The following is an 18,932-nucleotide window of genomic DNA, read 5'->3' on the forward strand; positions in this document are numbered from 1 at the left end:
ATGAAATTTCTATAAGCATTAAATGTCTGATTATCACATTACACAGTAGCCTTTGACATCAAAGCACACAATGCTTTGTGTTCTTTGAGCAAGTAAATTATCTATAGATGGAAGTGATTATAGAGCATCTTTACTGTTTGTGTATTCGCAATGCAAAGCTTCATGGGTAAAAGTACTTAGACGTCTTCTGTCACATAATGGAGATTACAGAAGGATGGCGTAGGTGCTGAGGGAAAAAGACAGGAGACAAACGTGAGGTGAATTTGCGACAAAGTGAGTGACACCGCTGCCTATTACCATGTAAATGGTACGCTAAATGTTATAATTGGCAAGACCAATTTAGCTGAAAGCAATTACAGAGGGAAGACAGATAATTTCAGGGGCTTTTCTGCACAACAAAATTGTCTTTAATGGCCCTGTGTTCCCTTTATGAATGCCAAAGAATAATGCACTTCTAATGAACTAAAATGTAGGCAGAGAAAAGGTGACATACTAAGAGGGACTTCAGCTCATTAAAATATCTGCGGCCAGTACTGTATCCTAGAAAAAAAATAGCTTGAGGCAGAAAGTGCCGCTTAAAACATGAACAAGCTTGTTCATAGTTTTATACCATTTTTATTATCATCTGAGCCCTTTGGTATAAATCTAGAAAATCATAGGGAGTTCTTCACACAACAATTTGAGGATGTTGTTCTGTTTCACCATGACAATGCAGCCATACTTAAAGTTTTTTTCACTCACTACAAAACTCTTCATCTAACCAAGAAATTCTATCTTCATCTAACCTTAAACACTTAAGAGTCAAAGTCAGGGAGAAAGAAGCCAGAATTTCAAAATACAATCCTTCATGTTGCATCTCTCTCCTATCTATCCAATTCATGAGACCAAATATAAACATAATGTATAATGTAAAGCCACTCTTCCAAGTTTCTCCATCAAACCATGGAGTAGAACAAGACAGCTGTGACTGAAAAACTCCAGTGATTAGGTGTATTTTCAGATTTTATAGCAGAGCAAAGGGTAGGATTCTTATTTACTGTTAGGCTATTTCAGTTAAAATATGCTAAAAGGTAACTTACATGGTTTAACATCAGGACTGTTTCTTTAACCAATCAGATTCAAATTTTGCCTCACACAGCCAGCTAGCTGGCCCTCAATGTCATCAGCATTTATCCTTCTTCTGATTGGATGGTGAGAGCAAAACTATTATTTGATATAGCTTTGACAATATTCTTTTTGATTCATGCCAATAAAGCTAATTGAATTGAACTGAATCGAACTATTATTACATTTGAGGTAGAATTTTTTATGCCCACAATGGCTGGCAGAGGAGAGAAAAATTATTTGGTCTATTATTTGGTCTTGGACATACTTAAAAATCCATTTTTAAGGTGGACTTTTCCAGAAAAGCGAGACATCGTGAGGAGGGGTCAGCATTGAGTGGACATTCTTTGTCCCCAAGAGAATAAAAACTTCTGCCAGGAATATGACAGGACAGAGGCAATTCGCAAACTTGGCCTTCATGGCCATAAAAAGACTTCTTGATGGAACTAGAACACACAGATTACCTCTATGTCAGAGTCATTGAAGTTTTCCTGCACAAAGAAAGGAGGAAGGATTTTGTATAAATAATGAGCATCTCTGGTGAGTAGGCTATAATATATTCATTAAATTTTTTAAACTTTTTGTCATGTTATCAGAAAAATACTGATTCTGAACTGCTCCAAATAATGTACATGGCACAGTTGTGGCTGTAGTGTAGAGGTTTGAAGTTGTCTTAACTGGGTTTCTTACTTTGGTAATAATGGCATTCACTCAATTCACTCAAGTCATTCGATACGCCAAATGTCTCTCTCTCACTGTAATGCCACATCTTGTTATTTAGTGTTTTTTTTATAGTACAAAAAGGAAAAGAGAGGACTTTCTATAATTGTGATGTCATAGTGGTGGTATTAAGAGGTGGATTGAGTCAAATAAGTCCCCACTGAAGGTCCAGGTACCAAATGCACTGCTGAAATGACAAAATACATGTACCAAAAATCAGTTTCTCCAAAAATCCAGTTCAGTTTCAGTCCACAGCAAATTTCTCTATTGGGACAATAAACTATATTCTATTTTACTGTGAGCCACTGGGTGTTATTTTTCATTGTGTGAGGTAGTGTGAAAGACATCTAGGAAATGCTATAATTACAGTTTCACTGTGGATATGAATGAAAACAACTTGGTTAGGGTTAGTAAAAGGATTGGTGATAGGGTCAGTGCTAAAATAGGAAAGACAAAATGAGAAAATGCAAAAATAAAGATGAAATGAAACCTTGTCTACATTTGTATGTGTTCCACCATAACTACTTAATATAAGTTCCTCTTATATTAAGTGTATTATATACTCTTATATTCTTCTTAAGGTTTCTGCCAATTTAAGTATGTCTGTGTTTGAGGTTTTCAATTTCCAATGTCTACGGGCTTGTGCTAACATCTATCTGGTACCTGCACATTGAAAATCAACACTAAAGGGGCATCCTGAGTGTTGAGAACAGATGTTAAGGTTCCTAAAACAGCAATGATTTGGGAGTGCACGAGAAGTCTTCCTGTCCACAGTGGCTCAGTCTTGGAAGTAGTTAAACACTACAAAAGACCAAGGGGGGACAAAGAGACAGAGAGAAAACAACAAAGTCAATCGAAAAGAAAAGGTACAAAATGGAAAGAGATGAAGAATGTACAAAAGAAAAAAAGAGACAGCAAAAAGATGAGAGAAATCAAAATGTCAGAGCAGGAGTCCATAAACTTGATATCTCTCATTATCTTTCTCACTCTGACTTTTCAGTCTCTGCAGGCGCACATAATGCTCCCTGACATCTCAGAGTGTCTCCAGAATTCAACTCTGCCATTAATGATACTACACACAGAGACACACACATATTGTATATACAATTAATCTATTCAGTATAAGGGGCCGTTTACACGGCGTCGGATTCAGTCGACTCCGGGAAGATTTCATCGGGGATTAGCCTTCTGTTAACATGGAAACGGTGCCTAGAGTGCCTGAATCCGGAAACTTTTGATACCAGGGTCCAGGGTGGAACGTTATCGATACGCTCCGCATTCCAGCTCCATGTTAACGTGAGTCGGAGCGTTCCGGGGTAAAATATGACATCACCGCATGCGCGCGCAGCCAAGTACCACCAGTTAACCCACTCCAGGCCAGTTGGTGGCGGTAATGCGCCTCCAAGCTGGTTTGCCAGCCTCTATGACACAATAAAGCTGCAGAAAAAGAACAAACAACCACAACAACAATGGCCGGTGTCAGAACAAAATACGTGCTGCTAACTTTTATAATTCAGGGCCACATCCAGCAACAACCCAACTTCATCGTCTGTCCAGACAAAGAAGTCCTGCGTCTTCGTTCTACCACTCGCCATTGTTGTTTGTAAATAGTGTTGTCCGCCTATTCTTCTTCTCATTTAAGGGCTGTCTAAACCGGAAATCGTTTGTGCGCAGGCGCGTGTTTTACTGCCACTGTTTCACTACAGCTCTACATCGCCAGCTACTGGTCTGGCATGGCCACTACAGCGTATTCAGCCGTCCTCGCGGACTCATGTGAACGCAGATCGTTATCATAGCGGCTTCGTCTTAACGCGGAATGATTTTATAACGCAAAGGAGAAATCTTTGCGGAATTGGATCTTAGTGTTGCCGTGTAAACGTAGCCTCAATTCTGTGGATAATTCAAACAAGTCATTGTTTCTGGAGGACCAAGCTAAATTAACATAAGGATACATTGATTCCAACAGGATGTGGTGATTCATATTTAGCTGATATATATTTTCTTTCATTCTTTCATTGTTTCTGGGTGGATGGATGGATGGATGGGATATGGTAGATGAAGGACTGAAAAATGCAGGATCTCAAATATTTTAGATTTTATTAAGATGAAGTCTATTGTTACTGTCACATAAACATATTCTGGGCTCAGTATAGCAGCCTGGCACTATGAAAGTAGAGATGTGTAACATTCATTTCATTTGGCAAGTCACTTGTCTTAGTCACTCAAGATCGACTTCTATGCTGATGATATATAGCACCACAAGGACTACTTCTACAACTTGTGAATGGATTCTAACATTAATGACTGTGATTGACACTTACTAGACTAGAGTTAATATTCCCTTAACTGAAAAATCCACTCAGCACAAACAAATATTAGATGTAGCTAATATGAGATTTCTGCATTTTTTGCAGCCATGGTAGCAATCTGCGACTTCAGCTCAATTTCACACACAAGTACCACTAAGGATAATAAAAACATTTTTGTGGGGAGATAACTGTTTTTAAAAACTTTATGAACTGTCTTTAATTCCTCAGTCCCTTATATAACAACACATCCATTCTTAGGGATGTTTATTTATAACAAAATGTGTTATGCCTAAGAACATTTTTCAGAATTTTGCATAATAAAGGGGTGATGAACTGTTCATTATAGATAGATAGATAGATAGATAGATAGATAGATAGATAGATAGATAGATAGATAGATAGATAGATAGATAGATAGATAGATAGATGTTTGCAGGCGAGTGCCATAAATGTATCACATCAGTTTCTTACCTGCCACTTCTGCAATTAAAATTTCCAGCTTAGGATCTAGTAGTAAAGACAACAGAAATATTTGATGTCATGGCTAGAAATGTATTTATCTATCATTGCTATGACTTAGATAACTGCTACCATTTTACTTCTGCAACTTCTTCATTGATCAGTTTTGGAGGTAATTCTAAATCAAATCAAATCAAATTTTATTTATATAGCACAAAATCATCACAAAAGTTATCTCATGACAGTTTATATTTGGAGCTGGTCAAGACCAGACTCTTGATAAGCCAAGTGAAGTCAACTAAGTCAGCTAATTTTATTCAGAATTAGCAACATTTTCAACCAGTAGCTACAGTTCTTAATATTAATTTTAACTTTCAATTTGACGAGTGGCCACTAAATGAAATCAATTGCATCTCCTCATTTTCTCTTTGGTGTGACACTTTGAAATCCTTATTTAAAAAAGTCAATTTAACTTTAATTTAGTCAATAAAAGCTGACAGTATTATCTGCACAAGACACACATCAGAGTGTGTGTGTGTGTGTGTGTGTGTGTGTGTGTGTGTGTGTGTGTGTGTGTGTGTGTGTGTGTATGCATGGCTGCATAATTGAGTGGAACCTGAGTGACTGATAATAGTTTAAGTGAGAGTGTGTGATGAAACTAGTGAGGTGGTTTTGTTTGAAAGTAAGAAGCAAGTTATTGATTGTGTTTGTGCAACTACTTGACTGATTGTGTTCCATATGGGATTTTTCTGTCAACAAAGGACAAACAGTTTGCTTATATTGGAGGTTGTATCACCAGTTATGTTCACTACTACCCACTGAAAATAAAAGAAACACTTGGGCTTCTACAATTAATGCAAAAATATGGCTACTTCATGTTTTACTTTTTACATCAACTCTTTGAATTTTTTTCCTTGAATAGTCAGTAAGAGTCCAGTAGGCATAACATTGGCATGTTTGGTTATCATCAATAGGTCAACACAAGCCAAACACTGTATCTCACCTGATGAGCCAAACTCACTAAAAAAGCACCAATACAGGTAAATTTTTGATGAGGATTACAGTGACCATTATTTATGGGGGCAGCTGTGGCTCAGGAGGTAGAGTGGGTCGTCCAGTAACCCAAGGGTTGGCGGTTCAAATCCTCTGTCCTAGTCATGTTGTGTCCTTGGGCAAGACTTCACCCTCCTTCCTTGGTGGTAGGCGCAAATTGACAACCACACTCCCATCAGCTTACCCCAGGGCAGCTGTGGCTACATATGTAGTTTACCACCACCAGAGTGTGAGTGAATGAATAATGGATCCACTGTACATATTATTATTATTATTAGGGACAGAGCCAAAAGGTAAGGCCCTCTCACACAGTGAGAGGCCTTGCCTTGAAGCAAGGCCCTATTGTATTTCGTTCGTTTTTGTATTATTCAGACACCACTTTGAACTGGATTTTGACCCCCTAAACATGCCCAAAACCTCACCAAACTTTACACATATGTCAGGTCTGGCAAAAAAATTGATAAAATGTAAAAATTAACCCCATAGGTGCTCTCTAGCCCCACCTATGTGAAAAAAAAAACCTTTATGGCCCTAGTGGCCAGTAGGAATGTCGTAGAGACATGGAACCAGTGCCAAAATATTTGTTGGATGAAGCACTACAAATGATACACTGACACCTATGACCTAACTCCAACAGGAAGTTCACAATATGCCTTTCAAAATAAAATTTCTAAAACTAACTCGCCTGACACCGTTTGTTGTATTGACTTCTAAATAGCACCAAAAGATAGAGTGAACCTTTCTCAAAAAAAAACTGATCTTGCACTTTTTCCATAACTGTCTTAGGTTTTTTTTAGAAGCCTGGAAAGTTGTGATGTCTGGAACTCATTTTTCACTTTGGACTTTTTCCCCACATGTGACACATCTATCTGTTCACGGGACTAACCACAACTCTCATATGCAAAAATTGTTGAGATAGGATGTACGGTTATTGATTTATTACAATTTGTTTATTTTCATACTTTTTCCACTTTAGACTGCTATTTGACCCCCTTAACATGCTCCAAAAGTCACCAAATTTGCCATGTATATCATGGCTGTTGAGCACTTTCCTAAAATATCAAAATTAACCCCTTGGGTGCCAAAATGGTCTCTGTAGCGCCACCTGTGTACTAAAAAAACACACAAAAACTGCCCTAGCGGCCAGTAGGAATGTTACAGACATATGAAACAAATGCCAAAATGTTGGTCTGATTGAGCCCGACAAATCATACACTGACACCCATGAGCTAAGTCCAACAGGAAGTTGGCAATCTGCCTTTCAAAGTTACTCTACGTTTCTGCAATTACTGCTTATTCATTTCCGACGTTTTTCACAAAAGTTATGCCTCATTAAATTTCCACAAGTCTGCAGAATCCAAAAGTGAAAGAATTTTTGAGATATGACCTACGGTTACAGAATAATTGCGTTATTTTTTTTCAAGAGTACTTTTTTTTCACTTTGACAGATTGTCCTTACTGTTATAAGGCCTGATTATCAGTCTGTATCAGTGTGGCTGGGTAGTGTGGTGGATAAAGCATTGGACTGCCATGCAGGTGACCAGGGATTGATCCCTGAGCTGACTTTTTTTTTTTTTTTCTTCTTTTATATTCATAAACAGTGGTTTACTGCATTTCATTGTGGCGATGTGACAATTTGCACACAGAGGAAAAAGTACACACATAGGATGTTTTTTTTTCAAAATAAAAGCCTTATTAAAAATAATAAATAATATCTATTAAATAACTTCTTTTCATTTTTATGACCAAACGCTCAACTGTTTGTGCAATGTTTCTTCATTAAACATTATTCTTTCTCACAGACACACATGCTCACACAATAGGGTTTTTCCAAAATAATAGCCTTAAATGTGGTAAATCATCACTTTTATGCTCAATTATTCATACAATTTCAATTCATTTTTCAAACTGATTCTGTCTCTCTCACACACACACACACACACACACACAAACGCACATACACACAGTAGGGTTTCCAAAATAAAAGTCTCATTTAAAGGTGATGGTGGTTTCAGCAGAGGGTTGCTGGTGTTCTGCAGGGATGTAAGAAGGACAGACACAAAAGGGTGGGAGCTGGTATTGGGATGGAGAGGTGTGAGTGAAGCTTGAGGTGTCGATGGTCACGGGAGGCGGATCGCGCAAGAGGTGGAACGCCCGGTGCGAGGTCCCGCCCAATGCTGCTTGCAGCTTTAATTAGTATTATGTCTGTTGTGGTCCTTTGGTGTTTGCATGTAGGCACCCAGGAGAGATTGTTGAATAGGGACAGACCTTAGAAGATGGTACCACTGATAATTTCCTAGCAAATGGCAAATGCTGTCTTTAAAAGGCTTTCATTTCATGAATGAATCTTTATTGGTGTTAATATGAACAGGAAAATACCACCCACATTTTTTTCTGAAAGCAATAAACTGACCCTGAGCAGCAGCACTAACACATTTTGTCCAATAACCTTAAAAAAATGCAGTAATATATTTTGCAGATATTGTCTCTCCTCTCCTCTCCTCTCCTCTCCTCTCCTCTCCTCTCCTCTCCTCTCCTCTCCTCTCCTCTCCTCTCCTCTCCTCTGTCAGAGTGTGGGTGATGGAAATCAAACTGTCAGCAGAGGAGGTTCCTTAAATAACCTCAGTGCATGCCATACCATTTGCATATTCATTCTTTAATAAGGTGTGTGGGGAAATCAGGTAGGAATGTGGGCAAGACAACATCTACCAATGTGAATTCATGTTTAAAATCTATGGATTTTCTGGTCTTTGTGTGTGTCTGCACTCTATTTTTAACAATATATGTGGATACACAACATAGGTATTTGTGTTTTTAGCATTTTTGCATTTGCGTGTTGGTGGCATTTGACAAAGCTGCTACTTTGTGAATAATTTGGCTTCCTTCTCACTCACACATATAATAACACACATATACTTTTTGGTGTTATGCCCAGATTTGAAATGCATAACGTTTCTTTTAATGGAAAATCATTGTATCTGCCTTGAGGGAAACGTAGACCTATACTATTCCAACACTGGTTTCAAAATTGATAGACTCACTTACTGAATTCACATGGCTATTTCTTCCTCTTTCTTCTTCCCCTACTGGCTGTTTTGCTGTTTAATGCTGCGCTGTACCGAGCTCACCATAACAGTAAACACAAACTAGTGTCAAATTAGCATAACCCAAGGTCAAAAACAATCATTTCCCAAGACCCCCCAGATCAATTTTGTTTTCACAAATGAGAGTCGACCCAAGAGCCATATGCATGTCCTTTCCCACGCCTTCCCAGAGCAAATACCCGAATGAGGTGTTTGCTGCATAACAATCATTAATATTCATGGTGCAAAATATACACACCAGTGTTGGGCTGCCGCTGAAGCTAAGCAAGCATTGCATCAAAATTTATATTGTACAATGGTAGGCTGCCTTTGTTGCTGTGATGCCCCGTGGGGACTCTGGAAGCTGGATATAGCTGCAGTGTGAAGCACAGACTTAAAATGCAGAGGAGGTACTTACAATGGGGCTGGCATTGATGTAATCAGAGTTGGCTTGGCTGTTCTCCACCTTCAAGGTGATTCTGGAGTGATCATCTGGAAATCAAATGAAAGAATTCAGTGTATTCTTCCTTACTTTGTGCTTAATGGACACTTTATATGCTGTTTGCTTTAATTAGGATGTTGTGGGCAAAGCAGAATTCTGTCTGTAGCCATGATATATGTCTTCCCATTCTGGTGTTTCCATGACGTATAGAATTTGTTCCTTTCTGGTTTTTGAAGGGTGTTTTCAGCTCAGAGTAGTAACTTGTGAAAAGTTTCAGAAACCCCCTGATATTCTTTGTTTGATTATTTGATCCCTAACTTTTGGTTTGTGAAAAACACTTTTTACTTCTGCAATATTCACCACTAACTCAGAATATCAGTATGCACACACTGGTTCAGCCAAGTATCATCCAAATCGAATGTTTTGCAATATCTTGAACTGGTACTTTCAGTCGTGTCTGAACTAATGAAATTTAGGTTGGATTTCAGACACTTGTTAAAGATGTTTGCTTTCAAATGAAGTGTAATACATGTATTTGGGCCTTAAATATCTGTTTTTAGTCCATATTCTCACTCCCAACTTGTCCTTATACTGATGCTTGGCCAGTGCATTACATTTCAACTCACAAGGTTCCTTTAGAGAGCTTTTTTTAACCTATGCACCAGTCCAGTCCATGTCTACAAAATATCTTGATTATGGTTTTGTTTGGTTAGGCATAAAATGAACTTGGTTAGTTAGAAAAAGGATTGGGACAGGGTAAAATAAGAAATGCAATGACAGAAGAAGCAAAAACAAAAACAGTATGAAACAGGACACAAACCATTGTATATGAGGTGAATTTCTGATATCTAAGGACTGACATCGACTTCTTTCTGGTATCCTTTGTAATATGTTGAAAATTAATGTAATAATGCCCCAGGTTGAAAATAGGTGCCAACTGGTAATGACGTGAGAGTGAAAACTGGCTCCTTCAGCACCTCTGTAATAATTCTAATGCCAAAGTGCAATGAATTTTTAAGAGCAGCATTTAATTGCAGTTGAATCTGGATGGGAACTGCCTATGTATTATACTTCTGAATTTACAATAAAATACAATACAATACAAAACATTTGTGAAATCTGTCTGCAAAAAGTGCTGTATAAATTAACTTTATTAATAATACTAATACTACTACTACTACTACTACTACTACTACTACTACTAATAATAATAATAATAATTATAATAGCCCTGCAATGAACTGGCGACTTGTCCAGGGTGGACCCCGCCTTCACCCCTATGTAGCTGGGATAGGCTCCAAGCGACCCCCGAGACCCTAGTGAGGATAAAGCGGGTTCAGAAAATGAACGAATAATAATAATAATAATAATAATAATAATAATAATAATAATAATAATAATAATAATAATAATAATAATAATTCACTGAACACACAGGTTCATGATGCACTGAATAAAACACCTGCTTTAAAAGAAAAACATCTGTCTTCCAGTATTCATTTGAATTCCTTGAAAAAAAATGTAAGGGAACAAATTTACTCCTCTGAGCAGCCTTTGAAGACTCTAACAGTAGAGGAAATATATATGTTTACACTTTTAAAAGAAGATGGTCCCTCAAATAGAAAAGTACATTTTTTTTCCTGACAAACTACCTTCCCCTTTGACAACATGGATTTCATTAAGCCTCACCATATTGGAAAAAATGGGAGAGCAATTTTGTAGATGGGCTATTTCCATAGAAGCTTAGAAACTTTAATCATTGATGAGGTCGATGCAGGAGTGCTTTAATAGAAAACTAATTTACAACCCTTCTGCTCTCTGCATCTGCTCTGGTTTCTGATTATAGAGGCTAAGCACTGGATATGTGGGGAGTGTTGTGAAGAGTAATCCCACCACATTTGGACAACAGAGGGGTAACAGCTGAATTTTGGTTTCAATCAAATGTTTCAACTTAGTTGTTTTCTTTTTTTTTTTTGTCTTCCATTTACATGTCTCTTCTAAGCATTGAAACATTTTGCTTTCTTTCTGGGTGATGCTTATTTACTTCCATTTTCAGTGGGACCTAGAGCAGTTCAGTGTTTAGAGAGGTGTGAACTAAACTACTCTGGGAACAATTCAATTCAATCCATGTTGTGATGGCTGAAGCAGTGTTGGACGATCCATTAACCTGTCTTCAAAATCTAGATGAAGATACAAGACAGCATTTTGAATCTTGGAAGCCATGTTTCTTTTATTTCTCCAAGAAACACAGAGATACTGCCGAAGGCATGGGAACTGCTTACATGCCACAACACCAGTAGAGCGATTCTTCTTGGCATTGCCATCCTTGAGGCCAATGATGGAAGTATTGGGTTCAGCTTGGTAAGCACAAAGAGCCTCCCACTCTTTCTCCAGTCGGTCCTTATTCTTCAGGTGATCCTCCATGTAAGACTGAAGAGACAAGAAGACAAACAAAAAAGGAGAGCATGAGAGCAAATGTTGTACACATTTGTTGTTGTCAGGTAAGGAGATTGGCATCTACATAGTACCACTACTTTAACAGTGTTTTGTGATTCCCAATGAACTTAATACTTGCTCTCTAAAAGTTTTTGTCCCTGTGTCCAACATGCATATTCTTTGTCAGTAGGTTTTACCTTTACCCCACCACTGTAGTTATATCATTGCTCATCTAAAGCAGGACACCAGTAACATTAACGCAGGACGTTTATACTATTTAATTCCATTGGTGTAGCATGTGTTATCTTTATTGTAGAGGACTTTAGATGTAAACCCCAACTCACATGAAGCACCAGATTTTTAGAAATATTACACTTACATGTACATTGACCATTACAGACTTAACAAGTGGTGCCAGGCACAACAAACTCAGCCCTTTGCACATATTGTAGCTTATTTTGAGATTGATCCAGCTGATGTCATCATGTCTATGTGTGCCTCTCTTCACAGTTGAAACTGAGACTTGCTTACTATGACCACTATTGAGCTGTGCTTGAAGCTGTTGTCCTGCGAGTCACCATTCACGCAAGCTGTTGAGTCTCAGAAACTTGTCTTCTGATTCTGTTGTGTCTTTGCATCTGCCAGACCTCCTCTTGTCAGCATTTCCCCCAGTTTCTGAGTGCCCTTTGATGGTGAAGGAAACTGGACACCTTCACTTTCTTGGCAATTTCTCTGTAGGAAAGACCTACATTTTTAAGTGTTATGATGGTCTGTCTCTCTTCTATCGTTAATTGCCTTTTCCTCTTTTCCATTTTTATAGTAACACACTACTTTCTACAGTACAATACTGTTCAAATAATGCTCACAATGGTATGGTACCAAAGTGTGTTCCAACACTACTCCTGTAGCCCCAACACCTGGTAGCACCAACTTTTGAGGCTTGATCAACCTCCATTGCTGCAGAACTGTCTTAAGTTGTTAACCCATTTCTTGTTCGCCTTTTTGTATAATTCTGAAATGTACATTATTTTTCAGTTTTGTTTAACCTTACCTTTTTTTTTTTTTTTTTTTACCTCTGGCAGTTCACTGCTTACCTTTGTACCATTTCAAGCTGTTGATTGGACTTGAACTGCTTGAATTTCAGTACAAAACTGGAAAAATTGGGGTGTTCTAAAACTTTTGACCGGTAGTGTAGGTAGAGGAAGAGATAACATTTTTAACAGAAATATGGTCCAATCCATTTTGTTGTGAATTCATTTTTCTAGATTCAGATGGAAAAGGCCACCTGCCATTTTAGCCTCACACTATATTAATCCTAGCCATATGTTCCATTACCATGGTGTAGGGTTAGGGTTATTCATGTTTAAAAAACAAAAACAAGAAAAAAGGTTTTAATTGGTGTACCATTAAAAAGTGCACTGTAACAAATTTCTGTAATTTCTACACTAAAAAAAGCTACTTTGGATGTTGAATCACTATATACAACCATAGAACATACACAAGAGCTAGAAGCACTTAAACATTACCTAAAAAACCACCCTGAGTCTGAAATGCCACCTAATGATTTTCTATTAACCCTTACAGAATGGACTTTGAACAACAATATATTCATTTTTCTGGATAAGGTTTTCAGACAGACAAAAGGATGTGCGATGAGTGCTTGCTATTCCCCATCTTATGCAGGACTTTACCTAGGTAAATGGGAAGAGGATTTTGTGTTTAATCAGGAAAAGAACATCTTTTTAAAGCACATTATCTGGTGGGGACGCTACACTGATGATGTATGCTTGTTTTGGTCAGGGTCAGAGGCAGAACTTAAAGTTTTCCATGTCTTCCTTAATAACATTCACCCAAACATTAAATTTTCATTGGACTACAGTAAAGATAGCATCAATTTCCTGGACCTCACTATTTATAAAGACAATTTAGGGATGCTACACACATCCATTTTCAGAAAACCCACTGATAGAACACTGTTTTACATGCCAATAGCTTTCATCCCAAATGGCTTAAAGAACACATCCATTATGGCCAGTTTCAGAGGGTGCGGAGAATCTGCGACCAAGATGCTGATTTTGTGAGTAAATCAGGAGAGATGTTTACACGGTTTCAGGCAAGGGGCTACAAGAAGGCCACATTACAAGAAGCTTACACAAGAGCTAAACATCTGGACAGCCAGACTTTACTAGAAAGGGATCCCCCTAAGCAAACACAAAACAGAACAGTATTTGTCACCACATACAGTACTGAAGCGGACCAGGTGAAAAGAATAATCAATAAAAACTGGGACATCATTCAGAGCGACGAACAACTCAGATGGATATTTCCACAGCCTCCACTCATCACCTTTAGGAGATGTCCTTACATTGCAGGACAAACTGGTCCACAGCCATCTCCAACCCAGCACTCCACCATCATGGCTGGGTTAGAAACCTCGAGGTAGTTACAAATGCGGCCACTGCAATCACTGTACAAATGTCATACAGACTAAAACTTTCATGGACTGTACATCACAAAAACAATACACAATCAATAATTTTATTAACTGTAAAACAACATTCATCATCTACAGACTGGAATATCCGACCTGCAAAGTGTTCATTGGCAGGACAAAAACACAATTACAGGACAGACAGTCAGAACACAAATATGCAATAAGAACTGGAAACATAAACTACCCGATGGCAAAACACTACCTGGAACTCCACAACAGCAACCCAGCCACATTACAAGCTACTGGCATCGACCATATTCCATCCTCCTTAACAAAGCGGGACAAGCAAAAGACACTGAACCAACGGGAAGCTTTCTGGATTTTTAAACTCCAAGCCACTGTACCCCCTGGACTGAATGAAGAGTTGGACTTTTTTGTTTTCTTGTAATGTTTTACTTGTTTCTTGTTTTAAAGACTTTACACTGGTTTAATCTTAATTTAACAGGAATGTGTAAATTTTGCACTGTTTTTTATCTATGTATATTTGTAAATATTTCTATTTGACCTGCAGTGACACCATCTGCTGGCTGTTTACATGTGGACACCCTCTGCAGGCCATTACCTTCATTCCCAGCTGGCAGGTTCCTATTGGTTAGACCCTACTATATAGGAACCTACAGTTTTTCAGGCTCCTGTTTGACTTCCTGATGAAGGCTTGAAGCTGAAATGCGTTGAAGTGTTTTTTAGGTCTAGATATAACCATGTCATGGTAATAAAGGAATTTTAATGTTTAAAGAGAGTGCCTTGGATTTTTCTTCCAGTGTGATAAATACTTTTTGAATCCCTTTTTCCAAAGAGCACCTCGAACAAACTCTTTTTTGGTCCGAGAAGCATTCCTTCCCAAACTTTTTTTTTTTTTACAACATATCCATTGTTCAATATACAATGTGGCCAAAAGGGTTTAGGCTGAAGTAAAGACTTATTGTGCCTAACCCTATTTACAATTAACACAATGTTTCCACAAGAAAACAAACAACAAAAAATCAATGTAATCATTACTAAATATACAACAGAAGAGAATACATATTTAATTTTTTTTCAGGTTAGTCATGTCCTTATCTCAACTACCGATATTAATCCTTGTCTTTTAAACAAGTATTTTCTTTAGTCAATCCTGAGCTCTATATTTTTGAATAATAGTTAATTTGTACATATTTTTGAAACTTTTAATTGTTTTCAACTGTTTAATCAATCTTCCAGGCCATTCCAAAGATTAACCCCTCTAACAGAAATATATCTACTTTTTTTTTATTTGTTTTTGCCTAAAGTTTCTTAAAAATGCTGGTTCCTCTGAGGCTATACTGACTTTTCTTACATTCAAACTTCTCCTGAATGTAAGGAGGGAGAAGATCATTGTATGCCTTGTACATCATTACCGCTGTATTAAGGTCAGCAAGATCATGTACCTTCAGTACGTTAAACTCTGTAAAAATAGAGTTTGTTGGTGCATAAAAACTTGCATTAGTAATAATTCTTATTGGCCTTTTTGGAAGTAAAAAGACAGGATGAATATTTGAATAGTAATTATTTCCCCATATTTCTACACCATGATTTCTGTATGGTAGAATGATAGAATTAGATAGTATAAGAAGTGAATATTTATCAAGAATAGTTCTCATTTTACCGATTATGGTTATGGTTTTCACTTATTTTGTCTTTAACATATGTATATACGACTTCCAATCAAGTTTACCATCAATGGTAACACCTAAAAACTTACTAACAAACACTCTTTCAATTTCTATGTCATTAATAATGATTTTAATTTGATTACTAATCTTTCCATTTCCAAAAACAATATATTTTGTTTTACTCAGATTCACTGAAAGTTTGTTGATACCAAACCATTTTTTCAATGCTATGAGCTCATTTTGTATCATGACTATGAGCTGCTACAGGTCCTGCCCCGAGCAGTAGAGGCTGATATCATCAGCATATATAATATACATTTAAATTTTTTCAAAACCTCACAGATGTCATTAATATACATTATAAACAATCTGGGACCCAATACAGAGCCTTGTGGAACTCTATGTGTGATTTATTTTTTAACTGAATCCACATTGATCATGTGTACATATTGGTATCTGTTACAGAGGTAACTTTCCAGCCAGGCGTATCTAGGGCCCCTGTCACCAAACCCTTTCTTCTTTTTTAAAAGCCTAGTATGACCAATGGTGTCAAAGGCCTTGCTTAGATTGGTAAAAACACCCGATGTATATTCTCTATTGTCTATAGGTGTAGCTATATCTTCTACAAGAGCCATGACTGCCATAGTAGTGGATCTATTTGATTGAAAACCATACTGATGATTACTTAGTAAATTATATTTATCAACAAAATTATCAAGCCTGATAACAAATAACTTTTCCAGTATTTTTGAGAATTATGGCAGAAGTGAGATGGGTCTATAGTTATTAAACATATGGCTATTTCCATTTTTGTGAACAGGAACTACTTTTGCAGTTTTCATTTCTCTTGGGAAGGTGCCCAGAAGAAAGGACTGGTTACAAATGTATGTGGTTTAACAACATAGTTTATAAGTTCTTTTACTATCATCATATCAATATTAAAAAAGTCTGCTGACTTTTTGTTCTTGAATAAGTTGCTGTAATTTATATACAGCAAAACCCTGTACAAAGTATCCAGTAACATACCGTAATTATTTTTAGAGTATTTAGCAAACAATTTTACAGGACTTTACTGGCAACTTTTTAGCTTGGTATTTACTATAAATTCTACAGGAAATTTGTTACAGTGTAGGTACCCGCATATACATACATATACATTTGTCTGTCATTTTATTAGGAAGCAATCTCATGAGACACACAACATCGTCAATAACCACTAGTGGTTAGCACTTCCACCTCACAGCTAGAAGGTTCCAGATTCAAGTCTCTCAACCAGACCCATAGTCCTGATGAAGATCTGGAGTCGGTCACCAATGACAGTTCTTTGCTCCTAATGTGTGCTGATGCTAATTACTAATGTTAATGCTACTGTGTGTGTATAAGGATGGGTAAAAATCCCTCTTCGGGGATAATAAAGTAAGTTCACCTTCAACCCTTAATCTTACCATATCAGGCTCATCTACTCTGCTTCTTTCAAATAACCAGTTACATTCATGTCATTACCTATCATACATTATTATTACTTAAGGAAATGTGACTTTGAATAACTGGCAATACATGAGAGATCACAGCAGGGATTGTGTACATTGTGATGAGGCTAACCAGTATAGCCTTGTTTCTCATAGCAGCCTTGGAAAGCAACAGCCCAGTCATGGGAAATATGGACTGCACGATGGTTCATAATGGATGAGGGAATAAAATGAGCTGGTGTGATTCTTTAAATGGCTGTGGTGATGATTTATGGTGGCAGTTATAAATGGGGCTGATCTTAATCAGAATTAGTTTCCAAAAAAGACCTAATGACTTTCTGCTAAAATGAGAGGAGTTTGTTAAAAATGGAAGATGGCATTGCCAGCCAGACGTCAGGTTGGTGGTAGATAATAGAAAAGTGCCCTGATCAAACACAGATATGTGACCATTTTTGTGCACGAACTGTATACACACTGAACTACCTCTATCCTTTTATGTGGATGTTTATTAAAAGGCTTAACAGACTCAGCAGGTTTCACAACTGCTTCTTGCATTAGTGGAAATATACATACACACTTGCCCTGTTCAGGGCTGGCACCAACATACATCCTGAGTGATCTGGTCCAGTGGTGGATCCCAAAAAAAAAAAAAAAAAAAAAAGGATGGGATTTGGGGGTGGGGGGGTGGAGAATGGTGGGGACCAGGATAGGAGCCCCAGTGGGGGTTGGAAGGGGTGACGCAAAGCCAAATTAAAGTTATAAATGCTTCAAATCACATAAAACTGTTTTATTATTATTTATCATTATTATTATTATTATTATTATTATCATTATTATTATTATTATTATTATTATTATTATTAGTAGTAGTAGTAGTAGTAGTAGTAGTAATAGTAGTGCACAGCAAATTTGTGGAGTAAAATAATCTGGAGTTAGGTAAAAAAGAGTGAAAGAGTTAAATTTCTGGAGTTCATTCTGTAAGTCTGTGTCTTTGACGGTGTCATTTTTTTGGGGGTACATTTACCAGGTGTTGAGGAGCATGATTGAACACCATAATGGGTGCTGATTTCTGGACAGAGCAACAGAGAAGACCAGTGTGCTCATGAACCTCATAGGAGGTGTCATATATGTACCATTTGACTTCTGAAACAAGGCTATTTATTAGGCTGGATGTAACTTTTCTGTCAGCTCTGTCAGTATCATAATGTATATATTTCTGTTCGGACCAACTTGCTAACCAGCTGCTAAAATTAGCTCTTGCTGCAAACTTAGAACGTCGTACATGCTAATTTTACCTCGACAGCTTCTTGCATTGTAGTCTTAGGTAATTCATACAAGAGTTGAGAGCAAAGCTATTGAACAAATAGTGACTGTCATGGTGCACTCCTGCGTTGCCATAGACCCCTCCCTCAGACTCATGATCAACTTCACCTGCTGGCACCTGGCACACCTGGAGCAGATCTCCATTAGGAGCCCATATAAACAGCTCCTCTGCTCTGGTACAGTGCCAGATCATTGCTGCTGCTGTCACTGCTTCATACCTCCATAGATGATCATCCCATTTCACTTGAGAGCCATAACCCGGACTCTCACTGTCCTGATCCTGTCTTCCCATGGATTCTGATGTTTTCAAACCCAGATTTTGTCTTGTTCTCATGTATTGTTTTATGTTAATAAACCCATTTTCTCCCTTCAGCACCTTGCGTATGAGTTCAGTCTTTTATTCAGTCAT

At 37.6% G+C, this 18,932-nt stretch overlaps 1 protein-coding gene across 1 annotated transcript in view; it reads right to left on the minus strand.

Moving 5' to 3' along the window:
* The window catches only part of LOC115436682 (receptor-type tyrosine-protein phosphatase N2-like), a 474,948-nt gene that overhangs the window by 47,233 nt on the left and 408,783 nt on the right, over positions 1–18,932 (minus strand). Inside the window, 2 exon segments of the mRNA XM_030159587.1 lie at positions 9,147–9,220; positions 11,453–11,600. Of these exon segments, the coding sequence (XP_030015447.1) occupies positions 9,147–9,220; positions 11,453–11,600 (222 nt within the window).

Source organism: Sphaeramia orbicularis, chromosome 17, assembly GCF_902148855.1.
Source record: "Sphaeramia orbicularis chromosome 17, fSphaOr1.1, whole genome shotgun sequence".
NCBI classification, from domain to species: domain Eukaryota; kingdom Metazoa; phylum Chordata; class Actinopteri; order Kurtiformes; family Apogonidae; genus Sphaeramia; species Sphaeramia orbicularis.